The sequence below is a fragment of the Patiria miniata genome, unplaced genomic scaffold (assembly GCF_015706575.1).
Source record: "Patiria miniata isolate m_02_andy unplaced genomic scaffold, ASM1570657v1 HiC_scaffold_18, whole genome shotgun sequence".
In the NCBI taxonomy this organism is placed as follows: Eukaryota; Metazoa; Echinodermata; class Asteroidea; order Valvatida; family Asterinidae; genus Patiria; species Patiria miniata.
In genome coordinates, this window is record NW_024037056.1 from 604,494 (window position 1) to 629,590 (window position 25,097).

At 40.4% G+C, this 25,097-nt stretch overlaps 1 protein-coding gene across 7 annotated transcripts; it reads left to right on the plus strand.

The window, feature by feature from the left end:
- The first annotated feature begins 939 nt into the window (after positions 1 to 939).
- Positions 940 to 23,756, plus strand: LOC119724110 (zinc finger C3H1 domain-containing protein-like). 7 transcript variants are annotated; one of them, XM_038195030.1, is made up of 31 exons: positions 940 to 1,545; positions 2,726 to 2,945; positions 3,042 to 3,171; positions 3,820 to 3,991; positions 4,394 to 4,560; positions 4,703 to 4,847; positions 5,394 to 5,455; positions 5,871 to 6,095; positions 6,484 to 6,729; positions 7,131 to 7,271; positions 7,578 to 7,799; positions 7,938 to 8,110; positions 8,751 to 8,925; positions 9,092 to 9,283; positions 9,607 to 10,481; positions 10,761 to 10,892; positions 11,088 to 11,323; positions 12,116 to 12,389; positions 12,884 to 13,067; positions 13,695 to 13,883; positions 14,155 to 14,310; positions 14,567 to 14,739; positions 14,851 to 14,974; positions 16,312 to 16,490; positions 16,814 to 17,029; positions 17,597 to 17,863; positions 18,105 to 18,218; positions 18,587 to 18,626; positions 18,951 to 19,013; positions 19,883 to 21,804; positions 22,907 to 23,756. In XM_038195030.1, exons 1-30 carry the CDS (start codon positions 1,041 to 1,043, stop codon positions 19,997 to 19,999), a joined length of 6,114 nt encoding a protein of 2,037 aa, XP_038050958.1. In that variant the 5' UTR covers positions 940 to 1,040; the 3' UTR covers positions 20,000 to 21,804; positions 22,907 to 23,756. The 7 variants fall into 7 exon arrangements, with proteins under 7 accessions (XP_038050958.1, XP_038050953.1, XP_038050955.1 ...); XM_038195025.1 differs by having other exon boundaries at positions 941 to 1,545; positions 3,039 to 3,171; XM_038195027.1 differs by having other exon boundaries at positions 941 to 1,545; positions 3,039 to 3,171; positions 22,931 to 23,756.
- The last annotated feature ends 1,341 nt before the right edge of the window (positions 23,757 to 25,097 follow it).

Below are 25,097 nucleotides of genomic sequence, written 5' to 3' on the forward strand. Positions count from 1 at the left end.
AATTTTTGTCTTCATATCAACCGATTGAATGTTCCTGAAGCATAACAGGCACCAAAATGTAGCCGGAGTCCCCGAAGTCGGGACCTATTAGAGACACACTCTTCGGGAAAAAATGGTCCGGTTAACATTGTTAACTTATTTCTTATGATGGGACTGCGGTTTGGCCGAAGTCAATTGAGCGTGATCGGCTGACTGATAAGGTTTACGTACAAAACCCCAAGCCACCGAGGTTTTTGTATTGAAAGCTGCCGGACCACATTTTGCGAGAGTGTGTCTGTAATGTTTGAAGCCTGCCGGTAATGCTGAGCCTGCAAACTGCCAAAGTTACCAGTGGCATGCCTACATTTTCTCGTGCAAATAGGTCCCATTTTTGGACCCTAATTTTATCAAATCTGCTCTTAGATAATAGCCCAAAAGCCAGGGAGATGATCCTCGGCTATATTCGCACGATTCCATCGATTTTTAAACTAGACGGTCTCGTTTTTTACAAAAAATTGTGGGGGCACTTTTCATGCAAATTAACGACTCGGACGCGTAGAAATTTTGAAACCCTAATCAAAATTATTGCGCCCGCTGTTGGTCTTATTGCGCCATTCAGATATATCTTCTGTCTAGCCAACACCCCCCCCCCCCCACCACAACACCGCAAAATAATAGTAATTAAATACTGTTAAAAATGTGCTCGTTTATTCAGAAATTCATGAAGCATATTCAAACTGATTGGATGTTTCCAAAGTGTCTTTCCCATTTGCAAAAGTTCTTTTTAAAAGCCCGTCAACCGTAAAATGTCATTAAGCCGCAGACGAAACCACTGAAAGCCAGTCGTTTCGAAAACGCTCAAATCCTGCGGTTAAGAAGTGATAGCGCCCTCATTCTAGGCAAGAATCTTGTACCTAGTCTCACCGTGAACCGTTTCAATATGATACGAGCGCATAGGATCTTTGGCATTCGATGGACACCAGACTATTCACGTATCGACATTCGAGATGTTGAAAGGGGGATGAATTCGCGAACAAATTCGTGTTTTTCTCATCACAATTATGTCGGGAAACGATGTCTCTCCACAAAGTCAGACCATGGAGACCACTGAGAAAAGTGAGCTGGAAGATGGGGAAATTGAGGACGAAACGGGGTCGGAAAATGACCAATTTGTCTTCACTCCCGGACCGGGCAGCTCCAGGAAATTCCAGATTCCGTCGCTCATGACAATGAACGTTGCGCAAAAGGGATGGCAACGACGTGGGGAACCCCCAACGAGTCGAGCACCGAACCGATATTTCCCCAGAAATTCAGGTAGTCACCAGCGTCCGCAGGGGAGAAAATACCCAGCAAGTACAGTCATGGCAGTAGGAGGACCACAGATGTTAGAACCTCTCCGTAAAAGGTCGATGGGAAGCAGAGAGTTTACCGGAGGTGTCCAAAATGAAAGCAGTGGTGCTGGTGTCAAAAGGAGGAGGGAAATGAACAAGGATGACGTCATAGACGAGAGGAGGCTTCCAAGAAATGATAAAAACTTGGTATCATCTGCCAAGAAAACAAGACAGTGTATCCTTCATTAGCAATAATAGCATGATTAGAAAATTAGAGATGACAATTTGTGTACAACAGCCAACCTTTGGTGGAAATTTGATAGGTCATTCAAATGAGACATAGCACTAAAAAAATAGCCAACGATAAGGAATACATTGAACCAGTTTCATGGTGATTGCCATCTTGGAGTAGTTGCAGAATACCCCGCCACGCGAAAATTACCCACTAAAAATAAATGGCTACGTAGTGCAGAAATGTCCAAAGTACATCGGGAAGTGGATACGCGGATACAATATACAGCGTGGAGTTGAGAGCTGGAGGGTCTAAAGAGGGCGCTATTTCCCTGTAATAAGAAATGAGGCAAGCAGGGACAACGTGAATTGAATGGGGAGCAGGGGTTCAATAAATGTCTAAGTCCAAAGTAGGTGCCAGGAAGTGGATACGCAGATACGGGGTGGACATAATAGCGGGCGTGCCCGCGTGTAGTTTGGTTGAGCATCCAAGCGTGACTCCGTATCCGTGTATCCGGATACGAGGTGAGTGGTGGGGTATTCTGCAATTGTGCCGCCATCTTTATTTTCCTGTTGTATTTGTTGTTTCCATCTTCATCTTTAATATCCCCAATTTCTCTCAAAAATTTAAAATCCTGAATTCTCATGATACTTTATCTGTGACACACCTGCATGTTCTTAATGTCGCTAACTAGTTTTGTAAGTCAAGTCAATTAAAAGTGGATTTTGTTCTCCTATATACACGATATAAGGAACCGGGCCCATAAATACATGGTCACCCTTTTCAGTACTTCCCATGGACTTCAGTTCACAAACATGACAAAAATATTCATCAATGTTCATTGTGGCATAGATGGACATGAACGGGTTAGGACATATTGATTTCTGTTTTGTGGTAACACTGGTACTTTAAATCTCCATGTTTTTGTTTTAGAGACTAGAAAAAAATCAAGCTGAATAGTCATTGTTGATAGCAAGGCTTATTGTAAAAACAGTACTGTGAAAGGATAATGGCAGAAACACTTGTGAAGAATACATAATACGAAATATTTTGTAATCACTTTTGTTAAAATTTGTTAAACATCTATCTTCAAGTTCACAATTTTGTTGTACATGAGCTATGTAGAATTTCATATACTTTCTGTCAGCCCAAAACACTGAAAACCTTAGCACACTGGCCATAGTCGACCGAAAACGTGCCCGGCGGAGATCCCGTACTAAGGTCAGCCTTGAGAAGGAGTCTAACGTTTCCTCAGATCAAGATGAATATGAGGCCTTGTTGCGCAAGCATCATGAAGTACAGGAACTCATCAAACAGGAAGAACAGAAATTGACATCAGAGAGGCGGAGTCTGGATTCAAATCAGGAGGAGGGAGGCGGGGATGAAAATGTTCAACTCGACAGGTTGGTAGGCTGTGCTGTAATTTGAATATTCATCTTCCATTGATTATTGAGTAATGAATATTGATGCGTAATTTGCATTTTGTGTTTTGTCAGCAGGGGCAAAGGTCCAGAGTCATCAAAGCGATTGAAAACAAGGTCAAGGTCAAGGTCTGGTTCCCTTAAAAAGGACCTAGCTTCCCCTCAGGATACCACAGTAGAGGACGGAAGTGATGCCGAGATTGTTGAGGTACCTGACTACATGAATCTGTATGTGTTTCTTTGGGCAATAGATCCAACAGCCAATTCAACGATAGATAAGAAATATCTTCAAACAAACAACAATTTTGCCCAAATGCAACATTGTGTATCCCTCGGTTCATCTTTACTACTGCTCAGAAGTCATTGGTGCTCAGTCATCTATAACTGCAGTGCTGCAATATTAAGTTATCCATGGAGAGCTGATAAAGTTCTTTAACCCTTACTCTCTGAGGGTAGTTTACTGCATGTCAGTTGGTTATGCCAATGCCCTCCAGCTGCAGTTTATTGGCAGATAGTTTGATTTAACAGTGAAGGCTCCAATTGGCAGGAGTTGGAGGCCCTGGAGGGTGCCTGATAGTGACCAGCTGGGGGCACTCACTTTGTTATCAGAGGACTCTCATTGTTCTCTGTGGCATGTATTGGAGTGCCTGTCCAGTTACCCTTGAAATGACATGGCAGATATTGGAGGGCCATGCAAAAAACATAGGAGATTTTCTTGAGGCACATATTGGCATGCGTTGGAGGGTCTAGTAGGGTAAGGGTTAATTAACGGATGTAAGTGTACCAAAAAATTGTCAATTTTGTGTACATCATGGAGAAGATTGTTGCACTCTGACTTGTATCATTCTTTATGCAGGTGGGAAGCCCAGCTGTAGAAGACATCATTGAAATTCCTGATGATGATGATGAAGATGATGATGAGTTGCTGCAGTTGAGACGTCTGGCTTTGGAGTCGGCAACCAAGAACGTTGCAGCTAGGGAAGAGAAGGAGAACCAGGCACAGAAACACAAAGCAGAGAAAACCTCAGGTGCTCCAGAAGGAAATGTTTTGGTTTTGTCGGTCGGATGGACTAGAACCCAAGACATCCTGCTTTCTGGTGCAGACGTCTTACCACTTGACCCCCGACTTGCTGGTATTTGCTGGCTGGTTGGAATCTGAATGAAATTAATGCACCTTAATCGTGGTCTCCTTTCACTAATATATCCACAATAGTGAGAACAATTACAGAGAAATTTGGGACCTTGAGCACCATTCGGCCTTTTGACTAAGCTAAGGTTAACTACAAAAGTTAACTTATAACAATTTACTATTTTCAGTTGTCTTTGCAAGTTCTCACAAACTGAAATAGCCTAGAATTTTACGAAATAGTTGATGCAGAAGAAATTAACTTGTATGCCTGTTTTTTTTCACTTGTTGATTTGTCTTGTAGAATATAAGCAAGCTAAGCAGAGGGAGCGACGCCAGAAGGTTAAACAGCTCTTCCATAAGCAGAGCATTGCTGCCGAGATCTTCAAAGTCCACGGGGAGAAGGAACGCTTTGATAAGTTTATGGAAATCATAGCAAGCAGACGTGGGAGTTTGTCATCATCTCAAGGGGCAAGTATTGCTGCTTACTTCGTTAGATGTTCGTAGTGTTGTAACAGTCACCAAGGCCTAGTCTGTGATTAAAATAACTTTCAAAATGTCTTGTATTTGATATTGAGAATTTCATTTTAACTTTAAAATATTAAATTTACAGAAGAGTGTGAGAAGGTCACCGTCAGTAGGCAAGGAATCTTCCAAGAAGCACTCTGTATCCAGCAGTGAGGATCTTCCTGCAGAGTTCCAGTATGATAACTATGAGCAAGTTGAGATGGATGTCAGTGAGATGGAGGAATCACCAAGTAAGCCGCATCACAGTGACTTGGCTGTGGCTGTCTGTAACATACGCCTCTATGGGAAGTGTATTGAGCCGCTTCCATAGCTGGTTATGTGTAATAGCAAGCCATAGTAGCCAAATAATTCAGATGCTAAGTTTGAACAAATTCCCGACTTAGTTTGTCAATCTGTGATGCACCTTTCAACAGAATTTTAAAATGAGCTTGAAATTCACAGCTGTGTCTTATTATTTGATACATTTTGTTCAGTCCGTGTTTTGCCATATTAAAAGCTTTATTTTGTTATAAAACAAGTCTTACTACTTTGGGTTTTTTTTTTGGAAACTTTATTAACTTTGATATTTATTAAAAGATGCTAACTTTTAGCAACATTCTAAGCCTGACGACAACTACTTGATCAAATAGCCGAGGAAAAGCATTTTCACAAAACCAGGAGGCTTGCCAATCCAGCCACTTGACAGTTGATCATATGTAAGAAATATTCGTTTGGAATTCACAAAATCAGGTTCAGATTAAACCGTTCAATGAGTGTGCTTTGTTTTTGTCTTACAGCATTAACTCCAGTGACTGAGAGCGTTGGTCTAACTCCAGATATGGGTCTAACTCCAGATATTGTAAGTCACTTTGCAAGGATAACTAGAAGCCACAGCTGCAGGGAAAACCCAGTTTTCATAAATTCCCTTCATGTACCATAGTGCAAGAGACAGGTTGGCACCCTGTATTTTGTATTTTCACATCTATGTGACCAAAACCAACAACATGACTCACAAGTTGCTGTAGCTGCTTCTGAATAAATTGGCCTGTTGATAGAATCTTATAGTCTATTGAAATCAATGAACATTGTGAATTGCTTTCACCTACATGATAGTTTGATGAAGATGTCGAACGGAAGAGGAAAATGTTAAAATGTAGATCAAATTATGCAATGCTGGTGAAAATTGAAAGTGAATCTCTGTCCTTTACACAAATTGCATTGGATCTGGCTATTGTCTATAAAGTGTGACATTATATTCCTGTGTTTGCTACTAGATGCAGGTCCTGACTAGCTCCGACACAGACACCTCCACTGCTGTTGAGAGCATCACTCAGGGAAACGAGGATGCTGTTGCCGAGGGTAACAAGGACAATGAAGCTGATTCAGATGATGCCGATGATGATGATGATGATGATGATGTCATGGCATTAAGAGAGCAACTCCTCCGCTCGTTAGCAACCAAGAGGGCAGCCAAGGCACAGGCTCAAGAAAAAACAGAGGTGCACTCTTCAAATCTGACTGATTTGCTGGAAAACAAAATTTCCTGGCGTAAAAGAGAAGCCTTGTTTGGAGAAAAACCAGAGGAATAAAGTTGACATAAAATTGTGCATGTGTTTTGAGCATGCTGACTGAATGCCACCTTATTAGCCAAAGCTCCTCATCTGAAGGCAGTTACTGTGCTTGTATCCTGCCTGCATAGCTGGGGATTTTTCTTTACACATTAATCATCTAATGAGTCAATAACTAAAATTGCTGTTACCTATTTTGTTTTTCATCATCGTGTTACTTCTACGTATTTTTAATCTTGTGCATCTATGTAAAAAGGCCTGTGGAATTTCTCCTTATTGGGATAATTAAGTTTTTGTTGTGTTGTATTGTTGTATCCAGCAGGTCCAAGAAGAGGAATATACCCCAGATGAGCCCAGCGTCCTCGGCCCTACCTATGAACCCTCCCCGATCCTAACCCCTTCATTCAGCAAGTCTTCCCCATCCTCTGATGTCCCACCCCTAGCCACCTCCTCTCCCAAGGTCTACGCCTCCCCTATCTCCACCCCTCGGACCCAATCACCAACTTCCAATCTGAACAAAGGACTCATGAAGGCAAAGACAAAACCCAAAGGGGTACTACCTCCGGTAAGTTGACTCTGATCAGTAGAAGATCACATTCATTATTATTTTAAGGAAAATTTGTTATTTTTATTTGTTAGGGCTGACGACTCCATCATGAGTCCAATCACAAGTTTGTCACGCCAGTCACAACTTGGGTCTTTTGTAACTCTTAGCAACAACTTCGGAATGCTGTCCCAGTTGCTTTGAATAGTTTGTCACTTGACTTCAACTCTGGTTCTGTTACATTGCAGATCACAGATTTGTAGTCAATCCAGCAGGAGTAGATGAAATGCCTTCGTCACAGTTCATTTAAATTTTTTGTCTTGAGACCAGGTGACTTGTAAAAAAAAACTTGTAGAAGCACAAGTCTTACTCAATTTCCATTTTGTCCCACTTACAATTTGATTTTCCAATTTTTTTCCTAGATCCCTACTCACAAGCCAGTGGTCATCCAGTTTGATGGAGACAGTGACTCCAGTGATGATGAACACTCTCCACAGAAACCGGAAATGAAGCAGATCAATTTCCTTGACCAGTTCTTGAAGGAAGCACGGCGAACTGCTGATGTAAGTCATTATTCTGCAGGACTTGACATATTTTAGGATTTGATAAATTCTCAAATGCAACAGCCAACCTTTGGAACTTTTATAGGTTATGAGCATTCCAATGAGACATAGCACACACAAAATAGTCAACGATAAGTGATACATTAAATTAGTTTCAACATTTTATTGAACAAAACAGTGTAGTGTATAGTGGATGTAGTTTTATTTTGAAATCAAGTTTTTTTTCCAAAGTAAGAAGTAAAATTGAATGAGATTTATTGACTGGCCTTTGCAATTGGATTAAACTTTGGCTTTCAAATCTGTTAGGCAAAGAAATCGCAATCTCAGCAACCTCCTCCCCACATGCTGGTTCCCAAGACCCCGGATGCCATGCATAAGCTGCCTGAGATTCACCGGGCAGAGTACCATAAGCTCAAGGAGGAGATAGCTCGTCGAGAACAGCAGAAATTGAGCAAGTCTGCGTCATTCAGTGGGCTAAGCTCCGGGACGCAATCCCCGGTACGAGATGTCACAATCAGCATCACAAAAGTAAGCCACTGTCAAGAATAACCCTTGCTCTACATCATCCCCAATTCACATTTTCCAAAACCGACTGCCATATGTTTTTTGCAGTGATGTACTGTTGTCAAAGAGGCATGTTTTTAAATTTTCATGATTTATTTGTAGGTTGACGGTAAAGTTCAGCGGACAGTTGTCTTGAAAGACCCTAAGGCAAAAGACACAGCAGATCTGAGGCAGGACGGAGAGAAGGTACAAGTGGGGAAGAAAGAAGTGCCACCAGGGACTACGAAGGAAAGCCCAGAAGTTCTGGCGTGTCAAGGCAGTCTCACTAAGCATAGGTCAGCATCTGTTATTAATCCCCCCCCCTTCCCCAACACCCTGCTAATATTGAGCAGATGATGTCAAAAGTGGAGTGCCGTGGCCTAGTGATCTGGAGCATTGAATTCGTGGTCTTCGGGTAATTCTGCAGGTTGTGGGTTCGAGTCCAGCCTGGGATTATGGTGCATGTACCCTTGGGCAAGGCACTTTGTCACTCATTGCTTCTCTCCAACCAGGAGTAAATGGGTACCTATGAGGGCAGAGATGCTTACTGTGAGAGGTTGATTACGGCCAAGAGCACCGAAATGGCTGCCTACTGGCCATGTATGCTCCCCAGGGAGTTGAGAAGGTTTCAGGAGTGTTTGCCCGTTGAGCAGGGGTAACAATAATTATAAAGAGCTTTGATGCTCAGTTTAAAAGTGCTATGTAAATGCCTGTTGTTATGTTCTGTGAATGCCGAATGCTTCGGGACAAAGCTTGAAATGAAGTCAGGATTAAAAAAAAGAATGCCGTGGGAGTGATTTTTGTTGAATTTTTAGATGTTTGAAAAGTTTGCCAGGTGAACCAACAGACAAGATAGTGCGTCTGACTGCAAGGCCACCTTATTAAATGTTTGCCAATTAAAGTATCTTAATTTGTAGAGTCTTTTGTTTTCAATAGATTGACAGCTGAGAAGGACTGTCGCATACTGTCGGCCCTGGAAAAACAGATTCAGAAGCGTCACTTGATCCTACGACAGACGGAAGCCAAGCTACAACAGCTCAGAGAGGAACTTTCTGTCGGGGAAAGAATCGCTGCTTCCAATCGCTCACAGATCAAGAAATACATTCAACAGGTAAAAAAGAATTGTGCATGATCATGTGAAACATTTGAATATTCAAAAATCTGAGTATGGACAACCACAATGAATATTGTATTTGAATCTTGTAAGTTCATGTAACCTTTCGTTTTGTAGCTTAACCAAGTACTTTTTCCTTTTTGTTTTTCATCATTTGTTTTAGAAACATCTCATCCAAAGAAAGGTGCAAGAGCATGTGACACTGGATTCCCAGCTGAGAGAAAATCTTGCCAAGGCAAAGGGCGTGGCCGTCACAAATATCAGCCAATCACAAATGATGTTACAGGCTGCGTCAAGGCTGCCTAAGAAGACCGCTGTGATTGGTGGAAGGCTGAAATCAAAAGGGGAACCAAACGTGAGTCTTCTACGATTTTATTTTGTCCCACCATTGTCCCAACACTCTAAATCTTTAAAGACTAGCTTTGCATTCCAAACAAGAAAACATTTACAAAAAAATATCACACCTGATTCATATTTCAGACCATTTTTTTCTTCAAATTGCCTCTCTGATCTCCATTTGTGAATACAATGATCAATAATCTTGTAGTTCTGCAGAGGCCCTGGAATATTATTCATTACTCTTAAAATTTCCTCCAAATGCACTATGCTAAAAATTGCCTAAATTTGTGTAAATGTAAATGTTGCATTGCTTAAACCGTTTGATGTTTATCAAAACAGAGCCCGATGTCAAAGACGTCTGAGACACAACTCCAGCGTTTACAACGACTTGAACGCGAGTATGCCAACCAGATCACAAAACTACGTGAAGAAAACGCCAAACAGGCAGCCAGACAGACAAATCCCGTTCCAAAGACTGTCGTCCGAATCCTCAAGACCAAGACCAAGCTTTTGAACAAGAAGCCATCCCAACAACTCCTGACGAAGGACAAGATTGTTCTCGGTAAAGACACACCGACAAACACGGACAGCGAAAGTGACGCGGAAAAGTATCTGCGGTCTCGGAAAGACTCTAAACGGAGACGTTCATTCCTAGACAACAATCCATCTCTGAAACCAAACCTCCATGCTACTTCGCAAATCAACCAATCAGAATTATCCAAATCGAACGTCAACCAATCGACATCTTCCACATCAATCATCGACCAATCAGCATCATCCAAACCTGCCATCAACCAAAACAAACCCACTGTCTCAGCTGACCCCCTTAAACCTGCTGACGGTAACAAATCTTCCGCTTCTGGGAAAGCACCTTTCAAAGCCGATAGTCGGAAAACTTCTCCTGTTACAAACAAATCGCCAAACAAGAGTCCGTCGATTGCAGATGGGATGTCAATTCCGAGTGAGGAACAAGTGGAACGATTACGATGCGCCCATGCGGAGAAATCCAAGACTGCACTTGATGCAGCTCTACTTGCCATTCATTTCCCACTGGAGTCAGATGCAACTTCAGGGTCTAACAATTACTTCTCAAGAAAGACCGCAGAAGTGAAGATGAGCATCGTTGAAGATGCTGAGAGAATGGACCAAGACGAAGATGTTGAACAAAGTCTTGTGCCTTACTCAAGTCCTCTTCTCTGTTTTCGCTCTTATAGGTAAGAGTTCTTTCCTTTGTATTTATAAAAACATAATGAATATTAGGTCATCATATTCTGAATTATTCTTTGAATCCACAGCTCTCCACAGATTTTGCTAGACCTGAATCTTGAGCCAGTGTATTGTTCTCCAACTGACTGACTGACTTACTCCCCGACTGATTCACTGTGAATAAATAATGTCTATAACTGAGACTTTTAGGTTCAGCTCAGCTAGGCCAGGCTAGTCTTGTAGCAAAATATACCATTTGTTGTTCTCCTATCTCCTGCTTGCCACAGATTGAGTCCCTTCTTCGTCCAGGAAGCCAAGTTGTCCAGACTCTCCCTGTCCTTCAGCCATAAGCTTAACCCCATGAGGGCAATGTGTCAGTTTGAACTCAATGGAACATGTAATGACGATGAATGCCCATGGTAAGACTGCCAAAGTTGACATTTATAAGTGGCCATATCTGAATCTCCTGTCTAAAGCTAATGTCTCGGTCTTTGATGATTACAACTACTTGTGAGTGCTGTTTGTTTGTTCACGCCCTATTACTGTTGACCTGACGTCTCTTTGACTAAAATTGACCTAAGTATCTCAGCTGTGACCTTTTCTTCATGTCTCAGGCAACACAAAAAGGACTATGAGATGACCGACCATGAAGTCTATGCAGACCTGCTTGCCTACACGTCTCTCATAGCAACCAGCAAAGACTGGCAAGATCCAGAGAAACGTCATCAACGAGTAGAAGATTACATCAATAAGGCTGTCAAGAAGAGCAAGAGACCGGAGAACGCTAAGAGACAGAGAGAAGCTCTGTGTAGAGCCTTCGCTAATGCTGTACTGACCCAGACCAAAAAGGGTAAGAACCATGTCCAAGACAGACAAATCTGGTATCGCTCAGTTTAGGATACGGTAGTCCACTGCAGGAATTATATCTCCTAACTCTTCTACATTTTCTCACCTCTGACTTGATGTATCCAATCTTCCTTGTAGTCTTCCAGTTTGTCCCTCAACCTCTTCTTTCTCTTCTTCTGTTGCTGTTTCTTTGCTGCCGGTCAGTCAACATCCTTGTCCATCTTATGCTATTCAGTCTGGCCACATGACCTATCCCATCTCTACTTGGTCTTTGCTATTTCATTGGGCAGCTTGTTGATATTGATCTGGTTCTATTTTCTGTACATAGTATTCAGTATCAGAGAAATGCCTATCATTCTTTCCATAGTTTGTCTTAGACATTGAATTCGTGGTCTGCGGCTAATTTTGCAGGTTGCGGGTTCAATTCGAGTCCAGCTTGGGGTTATGGTGCATATGCCTTTGGGGAGGCACTTTGTCACTCATTGCCTCTCCCCACCCAGGAGTAGATGGGTACCTGCGGGGGCAGAGGTGGTTATTGTGATCGATTCAAGCTGCTTGCGCGGCAAATTGGCAGCATTGAGCTGTATACTCCCCAGGGAGCTGAGATTGTATTTGGAATGATCACTGGCCCAATGAGGAGGGTAATAATGATGTAGACCCTTGAGCACCAATACTGGTGGATACATGCACTTTAAAATGACCCACTATTATAATACCAGTTATGTTGTCACCAGTATTATGCACTGGTTAAATCCTATTAATCCACAATGAACCAGAAAGTATTTTCTACTTGTAGTTTCCCCAGGTATCATAGCTCAGCCTCGAAGCTGGACCCCCAAACAAGCCCCATCCACCTCCCCCCAGACATCGGGCGACAAAACAGACCCACCCCTCCTCCCCAGGGGTAGTAAGATGACAGAAGGCCTGCAGATCATCCCCCTGGGTGGGGGGAATCAGGAGAGGTATTTCTCAGGGGAAGGAATAGCAGACCTAGAGGCCGCTGTTCTCGAGACGCCAGGCGATGTGAAGATGTGGATTAAGCTGGCTTGCAGAATCATTGGTGATGAAAGGTAAACCAAACATTTGTGCAATTTTTTTTTGTGTGCATTCAGTGTATTTTTTACTTTTGCAAGTTTTCTTTTTCCTTTTTGGGACTTGACACAATCTTGAAACGAGACGTCCTTTTGAGTCAGTTCGCATCACTGACATTTGAGTGCCATCTTATTTGGTATCTCAAACTGAGACTGGGGTAAGTTTCAGCAGTTTTTTATTTAGAGTTCAGGGATAAAAATTTCTATAATAATGAAGAATCATTCCGAGCCCTTGGTATGGAGTACAGTATCATGCGCTTTGCAAGTATAAGCTAGCTTTTATGGAAGATGTAGCTGTAATCCCCGCAATCGTGGTTCCGTGTTTAAGGACTCTAGTGATGAGTCTTTGACTTGAGTTGGGTAGTGTCATTGCCTGTAATTTCGAGTCACTAAAAATTGAGGCTGAAGTAGAGCTCGAGTCAAGTCATGGATGAGAGTCTTTACAACTCTTTATATTTGTCTGTTTCTATCAGTGAGGATCAGGACATCGATCCAGGCTTGAATGCGTTATCCCGAGGCCTGGAAGCTAACCAATCCAGCTCAGAGCTCTGGCTGCAATACCTTCTGCTGTACTCTCAGAGAGAAGACCACAGCGATCTATCTGAACTCTGCCAGCAAGCACTCCAGTTTGCACCTAGTTATGACTTGTACTGGCAGGTACGAGCCATGAAGTGAAATTCACACCAATATGTATCTTAATTAATATTGACTACTGGAGGATTTGAACCAGTGGTAAAAATAAATCAGCATATTGTATGGTGGGATGAGGACAATATTATTTTTAATATTGTCGCTGGTTCCCATTCAATAGAGTAGCAACTCACAGTCGTCAACTAGTGAACAGAGCCATAGTGGTCGCGCATTCGATACTAAGTTTTGTCAACAAAAATGGCTATTTCTACTGGCGCGAGATTTGCTTCAGTTTCTGAAGAAGAATTCGAAGAAATTTAAAAGAATAGAGACACCAAAAAAATACAAGGAAAGCATCCAAGATGACACTAGTAAATATTTGACTCTTTGCAATGTTGTTATAGCTCCTGTGATATATTCTTGTATCCCCCTTAAAGCCATCCAATATTATATAATTATTCATCATCATTTTCAACGCATTAGCAACTGCACTACATTGTATTACATTGTGTTTATATTCACCGAAATATCAAGGAAACCATAGAGTGCTTGGGTAATTTAGGGAGCTACAGTGACTAATGGATTAATTCTACACTCCTGAGCTAATTGCAAGGTCCTGACCCTTGACCGATTTCTTGTTTTATTTACCCCTAGTGCCTGAGTTTTGAAGAAAGCTTCCCAGCCAAAGATGCAATCTGTGATCGGATGATTACGTTCCTTCAGAGTCAACAGATGAAGGCAATGACTAGCCAGGGATCTCATCAACTACTGGAAGCATTGCTGTATAGAGTGCAGCTTCATATCATGACTAGAAGAGTCAAGCAGGCCTTGTCTATGCTGCAGGTAAACACAGGAATAAACCTAAAAGGGGGGGGGGAGATGTCCTGCCCCGCCCATTCGGTACATTGTCTTCTGATATAGTCACGCTAATTTTATTTTGGAGTCAACATTATGAGTTTGCTAACTGATGTCTTGCAAATGTTTTGACGTTTTTATAAAATGGATGTAGCGCTTGCACAAAATGTTCTACGTTGGACTATCCAAAAATGTGTTTTCCATTGAACGTGTATGGGAAAATGTACTCATTCACAGTTTACGTGTGGTATTTGTTTAGGGAGCATTGAAAGGCAGTCAGACGTCCTCACAGTACCTCACCCCAGCAGATCACTGCTTAATGTGGCTGGTTCACATCCACATGATTGAATACCAGCGTCTACCACCACATCTCTTTGATCCGACCAGCAGTGGACTGGGACACATTGTATCTAAGGTAAGCGCAGTTTGGCAATTTGGATATTCTTGGGATGTAAAATCTAGGAGTTTCCCTATCCCCTAACAGTGAAGATTTCTTTATATAGTCGTGGGGATATCCCACTACGTCTTAAAAAGGAGGATTTCTTCCTTGTCATCTCTAAGGTTTCCTCAGGCTTTTGTGTGCATGTGCAATTTTGTAACACTCCTGATTTCATTGCTTGAATGATTTATACCGTATGCCCACCTATCTCAACCTCATTCATGCATGGTAGGAGCCGTTGGTTTTCCAGTGGGGGTCTTCATCTGCCATTCAGTCTGCAGAGGGTGTACGTGCAGCATTTCAAGAGGCTCTATCAGCATGCAGTCCAGACAAGTCTGGTCTCGGCCTCAGTGTCTGCATGCCTCTCTATCAAAATTGGGTCGTGTTGGAGCAACTAACTGGAAGGTGGGTTTTGTCACACGACACCTTTTGTTTGGTTTGATTACCGTAACCATTATCATGCTAACTTCTATATCATGCTTTTCTAAAACTTGACTATGGACAATTTGTGAACAGACACGAGAAAGCTGAAGAGATCTGCCAGCGTCTAATCACAGAGTTTCCTGCCAATCCTGAGCCTTGGTTGCTACTCATTGATGTCCACAAACACCAGGGATCTAACAGGACCAAGATAGAACAGGTCAAATTAAACTCAAGTTTAATATGTTTCGCTGGTCTTAGAAGGCCAGCCTACGGTCATCTTTGTACCTATCTCATCGACCCACAGTAGATGTAGCAGCCAACGCCTGATATATAGCCAAGCGCAACAAATACTGATTTGCAAGAGTCATTTCAACAGTATGTGTATGATATTTATCACAGCAACCTCATATTTTTTAACACTTCGGGGTGTGTCCACGAGCGTAAATTGTACCACAATATGCTGTGCACAGCGGCCTTGTTCAATTTCAACACACGGTTCACCTCCACAGACTTCTCATACTTTATGTGTGTAAAACAAATGAGGGATTAGCGTGTTTAGACGTCATCCGGAGGCGAGTCGAGGCGTGCTTGACGTTTCAACCGGTCAGCTGTGCCTGTGTATAAAAAGAGCCAGATCATGTTAAAGCAGGAGTCCATCATTTGCAGCTATCCAAAAAGTGACTGGCATAATTATTGTTGAAAATATATAATAAATTGTATCTTGGTTGAAAGATAGTAAGGGGGCTAAACTCCCTGTGAAATTATTCTTTCTGGCAAGCTGTAATTTTGAAGAAATCAACGAAAGAAGGCCTTTCCAACGGTGCCCCTTAAGAATCACCGTTGGAAATTTCCATTAGTAGTTCGTCTTTTTATTCTGCGAAGTGCGCGAAAGCATTGGCACGACGCACGCACGGGCGTGGTTGCTATAATTCGTCGGATCGGTGCACGACATTGCGTAGCTGCAATCGGCTAGTGAGAACGTGTCTCGGATGCTGAATTCAGGCCCAATTCAAAACATGATTCAGCAACTTTTGATTTGAAATCGAGATCCTAGAATGTTGTTTTTCTCAAAATATACAGCTGAAGCTGAGCTGAAATTTCATCAGGTTAGTTGTTCCGAACCCTTCTTTAGATTTTGAGCACTTTTGTTGCTTCAAACGAAAAAATGCACAAATTACAAATGATGGACCCTTAACACTTCATCCGATGCGAGCTGGTTAAAGACCGAAATAGCAGACCATGTTACACCTGTGTAAGTAATGGGATGTGGTCACCTGAAGCCAACTGTAATTTTCTGCCTTGTAAATCAAAGTTTGGGCCAGGGTGAGGCTTAAGCAGATCTAATTTACAAGTTGGCTGCTACATCTTGCCTTATTGGAAGATTGAAATTTTCGGCAAGAATAATCCCAGCGCGAACTGTTTAAGTAGAACTTTTGGACGTGTATAAACGCATTATAAATCTTTGCTAATTTCAACACCTACTTTTGGCGAAGACCTAAACATATCCAGGAGTTTGACTACATGAATCATATTTTTGTTTCGTTTTGTCTGCAGGTTCTCAAGATGGCAGTGAAGAGAAGATGTGCCGCAATTCACAACGCAGTGGCCAAGTTTGCAATGCAAAACAACCCCAAGGCTTCCATATCTGTCATCAAATTCTGTGTCAATACCTTCTTCACCATACCGGATAAGTCGGCGTACGAGAGCGTGGAACAAATACGCAGACTTTATTGGTAAGCTTACTAACGATGGATTGAGCCATGTGTACTCAGCCACTGCGCATGTGTGCAACCACGCGTGCAGCTATCCAATGCTACATTGAATGTTCCGACTGCACACGTCATATACATGTACATGCCTGTCGGAGTTTTCCCCAGAATATTCTTCTAGGGTTTTCCTCCAACCTCTAGAACTGTAATTTCTTCTCATTGTCTCCTCTCTACAGGTTTTTTTTCAGGCTTGCGAGCTAAAGTGCCTCAAGCGCTTTTGAAGAATCCTTGGTTTCATTACCAGAAATAAATCCTAATAATAATGCTTAATTTTCTTGTCCTGTCAGCTCTCTGCTAGGACTGAGTCTGCCTTTTGATTATTCGCCGCCTGATCTTCGTCCGGGGGTCAGCTCAGAAGTTGTGGAGGAGCAGTCTCAGCATTTGTGGTTGAACTATTGCCTGCTGCAGGAGTTGACAGCAGAGGACAGCGTGGCTTGTGACGCTTATGAGCAATCCCTGTGCCATCTCAAGCGGACTGAAGATGTACAGAGACTGTGGATAGAGTGAGTCTTAAAGAAACAAACTTTGTAACCTAAAGTTATAAAATAGATATCACAAGTCAATCACATGTCAAGCGTAGTCGATCACAAGTCAATCATAAGTCTGTCACAAGTCAATCACAAGTCAATCATAAGTCAATCACAAGTCAATTACAAGTCAATCATATAATTCAATCATAAGTCAGTCACAAGTCAGTCACAAGTCAATCACAAGTTGATCATAGGTTAATCATAAGTCGTCACAGTTCAATCTCAATTCTTTCACAAATCAACCGCAAGTCAACAATATAATCCTAAGACACTCACAAGTCAAAACAAAAGACAATCACTTGTCAGTCACAATTCAATCACAAGATTTGATAGTGTTAATCCATAGGTACAGAATGAATTGTCCCCGTGCGTGCTTTGACTTCTGTTTGCGTAGATTTTTTTCCATGTATCATGGATATTTAACAGGCTAGGTATAAAGGGCACCAAGTCACTAGTACTCTAAGCCTCACAGCTTTTCAATGCTAAGACCGTTCCTTTGACTATATTCTGTTGTTCCACATTTGTCATCCCTTACCACAGGTATCTACTCTTCAGGAAATCCAAACTAGCCGCCAGTCAGGACAAAAGTGAAGCATTCCGAGCCTTCACAGGGCTTGTCAATCGATGCTTGGTTTCCATGGCAACAGAGTTTCCCCTGCCTCATTCGGACAAGAAGACGTGGCTGGACTTCTCCTTCCACAACCGTGTGGTTGAGCTGTACATTGAATGTTTGAAGGATGATGATCGATTGGACATGTACGAGAGATTTATTGATCGGATGCCAAACAACATCAACTTGGCTTTCAGGTAAGTTGGTCATTTTAAATGAGACTGGTTCTAAAGTGGCCAGGGGCTGATTTTACGAAATGTTAACATGCGTCTCAGGAAGGGTAACTCGTCTCATCTCGTGACTTGTCCTAGGATCGATTTCACCAAACTAAGATGAGCCGTTAAGATTTATGACTACAATTGAAATAAGTTGAGCATTATTTTGTGCCATGGATGTTCATGTTTAATGCATGTTGTGTCCTTGTTGGTTTCCAAACAGAGCTTGCCATTATGCCAGCAAGTCCTTGCAGAGTACCAACTATCTCCATCGAGTCAAAGCAATAGCCACTGATGTCCTCAACAAGTTCCCAGAGTGTCTCCCCTTCTGGAAAATGTAATGTTCCTTTTTTTTTGTTAGGTGTATTTATAGCATAACAGGGTGACTGTGATATGTATTTATTCAGTGTACAGTAAATAGTCGTCTGATATTCAACAAAGAGTCGTCCGATCTCCACTCGAGAAGTTTTTGGAACAAAAAACAAAATGGCGGACGTGCGATGCAGCTTTAAGGGAAAACAAGCTTGCAGTGGCCTGTATAGCTACTTTGAATTTACAACTGCAATATTCCAGACTAATTCATAATTATTCAATGCAGTCGGTCAAGTACATGTGATGTTGAGGCCCACGCCATGCGTTGGGTTGAAATGTTTGAGATTACTTAGTTTGCCCAAATCCTTTCCTAATTCTTTCTCCCAAACTCAGAATGATTGCGCTAAGTCTTCATCGAGGAAGATTAAAAGAGGTAAGTTATCAAACTTACTTTTTATTCTTGTTTCAAAATATTTTCTTGAAATTTGTAACTGACCTAGTAAACCTGCAATATGTCAACAGATGTGATTTGTCAATTTAAAACTGTGAAACATTTAGACAATTTACATCTCTTCTGCTGCTTGTTTCAATTATACTGTTGTTATATTTTTTATTTTGAACAAGTACAAAAACATAGGTTGTTTTTGTGAAATTTTGTTTCCTGTAGGATATGATTTTTTTCTTTTTGAGTGTAGAGTTCAGTCCCCCCTTTTCTATGAGCTATGCCCCTCCCCCTTTCTCTTTGTTTCTTTCTCAGGCCAAGATGCTGTACCAGCTAGCTTTAGAGGCAGTGCCGCTTGCAGCAAATCTCTGGAAAGATGTAATATTTTTCTGATTTCCTTAATTTTTAAGATAGAGATACAGAAATTGTATAAAATAACACTCTGCATGAATTTGGAAAATGCAAAACAATTACTTCTGTATATAGGTTTTCCCAGCTATTTTAAAATGTTTTTCATTCGAATTCACCATTTCTAGTATTCAGATTCGTCCATCAACATCGATTTAGTGCACTTCCAGTGTTTAATTTTGTCTTTCGTCATACAATTTCAAATTCAGTTCACGCAAACGCAAACAATGGGCTCACGTTTTGCGTCCTGGAGTTCCATTTCGTCTTGTCTATGCCAAATCTTGTTATTCAGAAATCAAATTTGTCTTATTGATTTATATAAGACGCCATTCGGCAACAGCCTGGATGAATTTGATCTGTAATGACGAATATTCTCGACCAGGTGACTAAAAGAGGTTTACCAATCTTTGAAATTGAATGGTAAATGACTAAATTGGTTTTCGTAAAAGCATGTGAAATTTTGTGTGGATGAAATTGAACGTTAGAGTTGGTGAATTTGAATAAAAAATCTTGAAAAATAGCCGGAAAAACCTTTGTTAAAGTTGATATCAGAAATATTCCTTAATTTCTTCTCCATCTTGAACATTTAAACTTGTTGAAAAGATGCAAAATGGAGTTAACAAATTTCTAGATTGGAGAGTGACTCAAATTCATCCATTTGTGGCAAGCATGACCGATTCCAAAATATTGTTTTAAACATTTTCAGATTTTTTTCTTTCACAGTTTTACACAAGGCAGAAGTGCCAAGTTTCTAATTAAAAAATTGTTCTGCTTCGATATATTTTTCTATTTTTTTTTACCGCAGCATCCATTGTTTCTCTTTGTTCAATTCTTGACAGTTCTTCCTACTGGAGGTTGTCCACGACCAAAATCCTGAAGACATCCGGAAACTTGTCCTGAAATGCCGTGAGCTCAAAGTTAACATTGAAGACTACCTCAAAACTATACTCAAATGATCCCCAAAAAAGGGATGTCGTTCCAAAATGTCTTCAACCTACATTTTTAGTTTTATTTTACACCATCGCGCCAGAGAGAAGTCATACCTACAAAAATTGATTTCGAAAGAAACTTTGGAATGATTTGGAAATGATTGGATACTCATCGGATTTGGCGAACCCTACTAAATTCTAAGATCTTTCAAAATCTACCACTGCTTGAGAGAATTGTGCAGGATTGAGGAATGTGCATCCCAGTTACTGTTGCATGTGTGAGTCTTGATTCTCCATGGAGGTTGAGACAAAGTCCAGTTGGATTTCTTCACAGGAGAGAATTTTTGAGGATTGAGGAAGGTTTCTTAGAAAATGCGCAGGGAGTCGGTACAAATGACACTTCTTGAATTGTGTTTCGTCTTTTAGTACAGCAATGATTCCAGGTCAGTTTCATCGGAGATTTTGGCAACATTGGTTTTCAGTCAGCGCCTACATGTACTGCAGTTTTTCATTCAGATGTTATCGTGTGAAAATTGCACGTTTGTTTGAATGTCTTACTGAGCCTGAACCAACATATGCCTGACAGACGTGGTGTTTATATGGTTGGGACATTCCAAGGACATTGGTTTTAATTGGTCCTGTTTTGTAGTGTTAGGTCTGTTGATGGATTAGGATCAGACTGAAGATACTGTCTTAGATTTGGTTGCATTCTTCCTCGAGCCAAATGTCTGTTTCTCAGTGTCAACAGAATGGATTGTTGCCGACAGCAATCAGAAATGCTGTTCTGTTGGTTGGTTTTTGATAGACGTGTCCTCAAGTCTATCATAAGTCAATCACTAGACATTTCCATAGACTAGAACCTGTTTGGAATATTGGTGCTGAGTGACTCGACTCCCCAGGGTTTTAAGTTTGCTTTTTTTTTTAGCTTGGTGGGGTTTTTGTTGGTCAGTGATCAACACATTTATAAGTCTCCTTTTTTTCCGATCTCTTTCGGTGCCTTTCCTTCAAAATATCTTGTATTGTGTTTGGCTTTCTAACATCATTCTTTCAAAAATTATTGTCTTCAAGAAACTTGGTCTTCCCGTTTCCTTCAAATCATCAGTTTGCATTGTGATGCCGTCATGGATAAAATTGTTGCTTCAGAAGGAGATGATTTCTGTTCAAATTTCAAGATGTTGGGTGTCATATTCCACAAGTTTCTGCCTGAGCTGTGACTTAAATGTTAGTAGTGAAGGAACAGTTTGAAGTTAGAAAATGTCTGTCCATGGACTTGAGAAAAAGTCGCATTTGAATATATGGAACGTTGGATGTAACGGCGCAGTTGGACAAAACTATCCACAATTCTTAGCAAATCGGAGATATGGCAGTGTCAGTATGTTGAGGCAAGATGGTTTTGGAGAGTGGTTCAACAAGAAGCATTGGCCAATCACAGCCCATGGAATCTGTGATGTCATCACTAGTAGCACATGTGCCACACCGGTCAGTGGTCAACCAGGAAACTGATGTAATCATCATTAGCCAATGAGAAGATTCCTTACATATGGAGTCGGCAGCTGTATCCAATCAGAGAGTCTGTTTGAACAATCACATGCATATTCAGTGCCTCACAACCAATTATGTGACACCAGTGACTAAACATTGAGAGTATGTTCTTCAGAAATTCATAAAAGTTCATGTTAAAACTTGTTACCAATCTAAGTGCATCTGCTGAAGCAAGCACATGTGTTATGAACTTAAGCCGAGAGACTTTGAAATGTGCCCAGCTATTTTCATGGATCTACCGACCAGCTAGCATGAAAGATCACCGTGGCAACTCCAGATACATGAACCAAGTGAGTATTCAAAGATTTCCAGAAGCAGAATTTTGTTCCAGCATCACTTAAACCTTTAAGATCTTTTGGTGGGTCTTAACATTTTTTGAAGTTGTCCTGGTTTGAATGGCTTTTTTTTATTTCTGGGGGGGGGAAGCTTTTTTGTCAAATTTAATTGAAGCTTAACGATCTTGTGTTTCTCCAGGCCCCCCCCCCCCCACACAAAAAAATACCAAGAAGGAACATGCATGTTTGATTTCAGGTGAAAAAGGGTTTTTTTCTCGGTCACCGTTCAAGACATAATTAATTGACTGGAACAATATTTTGCCAGACTTAATTTGATTTTGTTGTGTGTTGTGTGTATGCAATTGCATTTTGTGAAGGGTTTTGAAACGCAGATATTTTAGCAGCTAAAGAAAGTTTTTTTTGGGAGGGGGGGGGGGGCCTGCATCGCAATTTTAAAATTTATTTCCTTTCTTTTCTGAAAAAAAAAGGGTTAAAAAAAAATTGGGAAAGTGAAAAGAATAAAATTTGCAGAGATTGAAAATATCTCCTGGAACTTAAAAAAAGGTTGCAGTTTGGAAATGAATTGTCCTGTGGTGAATATTATTCTGTAAGAATTGTTCTCTGTTGGCTAAAGGTTTTCTCATTGTAAAAAAGAAATCATAAGTTGGTATTTGTGTAAACTGTCAGAATTGCATCTAAAATGAGGCGGTACGCATTGTTCTTGTTTTCCAAAAAAGACGGCTTGATTCTGGATGCAATTTTGAGCTGTAATGTCTTCGCTACAAATGTCTTAACTAGAGATCTAAACAATTGTGTAAATGTTGCACCCATCACACCTAAATCACACCCAGTTCAGTTTCATCCGTACTGTGTCCAGTATGTTTATGAATTCCCTAAGTTGAAATATGCAGCAAAACTAAACAAAATGCAATACATAAGTTGTTTGATGACAACTGCAATTCCTTTAGTCGTTGCTTTACAGCATTATTACAGAAATAGCAGAAAGAAACAAAACAATAACAATCCACTTTTATGACATTCATGTGTGATTGTGGTGCGATGGGTCACATGCTGAAATGTTTTCAAATGTTGTACAACCGTAACATTAACTCCCAAGGATGTTTTAATGCCTGCAATGAAGGAGTTGCCTGCAGAGCAACGCTTCACAAGTCGGTGCTGTGAGAAGAGCGGCAGTCCATTTCAAGAAAGAAGTCTCGGATTTCTTCATTTTCCTGGTTTCAACTGAAGAATGACTGATGCTACGTCCAACAAATCGGTATAACTTGAGATGTTACTGAAGCATTGTCACAGAGTGATTTACTCAAACGATACATTCCTTGTAGTCTAATCCCCAATCTGTGTGGAATCGACACATCATCTGATTGCTCGCGAACATATACCTTGGAAACTCCTGATGCTGTTGAGATTTGCATGTATGTGTAGTAGCATCCACACAGCATAGCTGTCTTACGTCACTCGAAGTTGTATCATCCGGTCATGAGATCTGCCACAATTCCTGTTACAACCAAGTTCTCCATCCTGATGCTTAAAGACTTGCCCCAAGTCTTGCCCTGGAACCATTCTGGCACTGAAAAGGTCTTCACTTTCACTGACATCATGGAAATATCAAAACCCCGTTACCCCTTGAAACCCTCCCAAAAAGTTCCTTTCTGAACTCTACCAAAAATCGTAAGCTGTAGAAGTTGAGTTGAAAAATATTCAGAAGACCCGCACTACTTGACTGTAGCAACTGCAAAATGCCCATGCCCACGACTAAGTAAGGAACTGCACGAACGGAATGAACACCATCATCCGACCAGAAAGCTAATGAATGATAAATATTAATCTCATCGATCACAAAATACTCTATAGTTGTTCAAGTTTGTTTAAATCAAAATTAAAAACACATCCGCTTCCATCAACAAGTGCTTGGAGGCTGTTATTGTAAAAAAAAAAAAAAAAAAAAATCTGCTAAAGAGGGGTTTATATTTGCATCATGGCCTTTACCACAGTATATTATGCTTCATTTATGTGATAGTAAATGCTTCAACTGAATCATTTTATTCAAGAGGTGGTTTGCTGATGGCAACATGTTCAAGTTGCAATATCTGGACATATTAAACATTTCATGTCTTGAACCACAATATTCTTCCTTCAGCAGTAAGTTAAACACACTAAAATTCCAAATTTGCATTTAGCCTCTGAAGAACTTGTTAAGTTCGCAACGTCAGGCCGCATAATTTTTTTATATTAAAAATTCCAGTTAGGAAATGTACCAAGAAATGTGTAACTTTTTGTTAAAGTTGAAAAATCTTAAGGCCAACAGACTTGTACAGTGTTTAATAATAAGAAAGAGAGTATTCATGCTTAAATTTCATAAGTAGGCGAAATTGTCAAAACATTGTAAAACTTTTAGGAAATAAAACAAGCCCAAATTTGAATCTGGTTTCAATTTTGTTAGAAAAAATTTAATGTAAAAACAGTTTATATACTGCTGTTTGATTGACACTTGAGTTTTCTTCTTTATTTTACGATATCCTGAAATGGTGCTTTGTCAGATTTTTCCATTGTGATTGTTTTTGGTTTAATTTAGATGCATAGTACTTGTATAAATGTACATGTATATATGCCTTATATAAATATCTTCCTTTAAAACTCAAGCCACAATTTCTGGCTTAGTTCTTTAAATATTTATTAGTGTTCATGCATGCATTGTGAAAAGAAAATATGTAAATCATATAAATATTGTCTAGTACTTATTAATTAAATAGTTTCTAACGAAAGTTTAGGTACCAGTATTCCAAATATAATATTATGACCCTGTGTTACTTTTATAATTTTTATTTTAACCATCTGTATGTAGGCATCTGTTGTAGATCAAATATACTGAGAATTTTCCTAAGTATCTTTCAGCATTTTTGTGGGTTTTTTTTTCAACAAACGTTGCCACTATCAATGGTTACATGTTGAAAACCACTCAAAAGAAGAGGATTCAATAAGAAACAACACTGAAAAGAAATGTGTTAGTTAAAAATTGGCAATGCTGGTCAGAATGGAAGTTATATCTCAGCAAACAAAAAAGTCAGAAAACAAGGTAAAACCGTACCAGCTTTAATAAACAGAAAACTACTTCCAAAATCACTTTTTTTAAATTTTTTTTTTAAATATTTTCCTGTTTTAGCAAACTGAGGTCTCAAATTCTACTGTAAAAAAAGTTTATAAATTTAATTTACACTAAAGGTAAAGAAGAAGTTATAATGCTTAATTTTGTCAGTATTGAAGCGTACATAATTATTGCACTTGTTTTT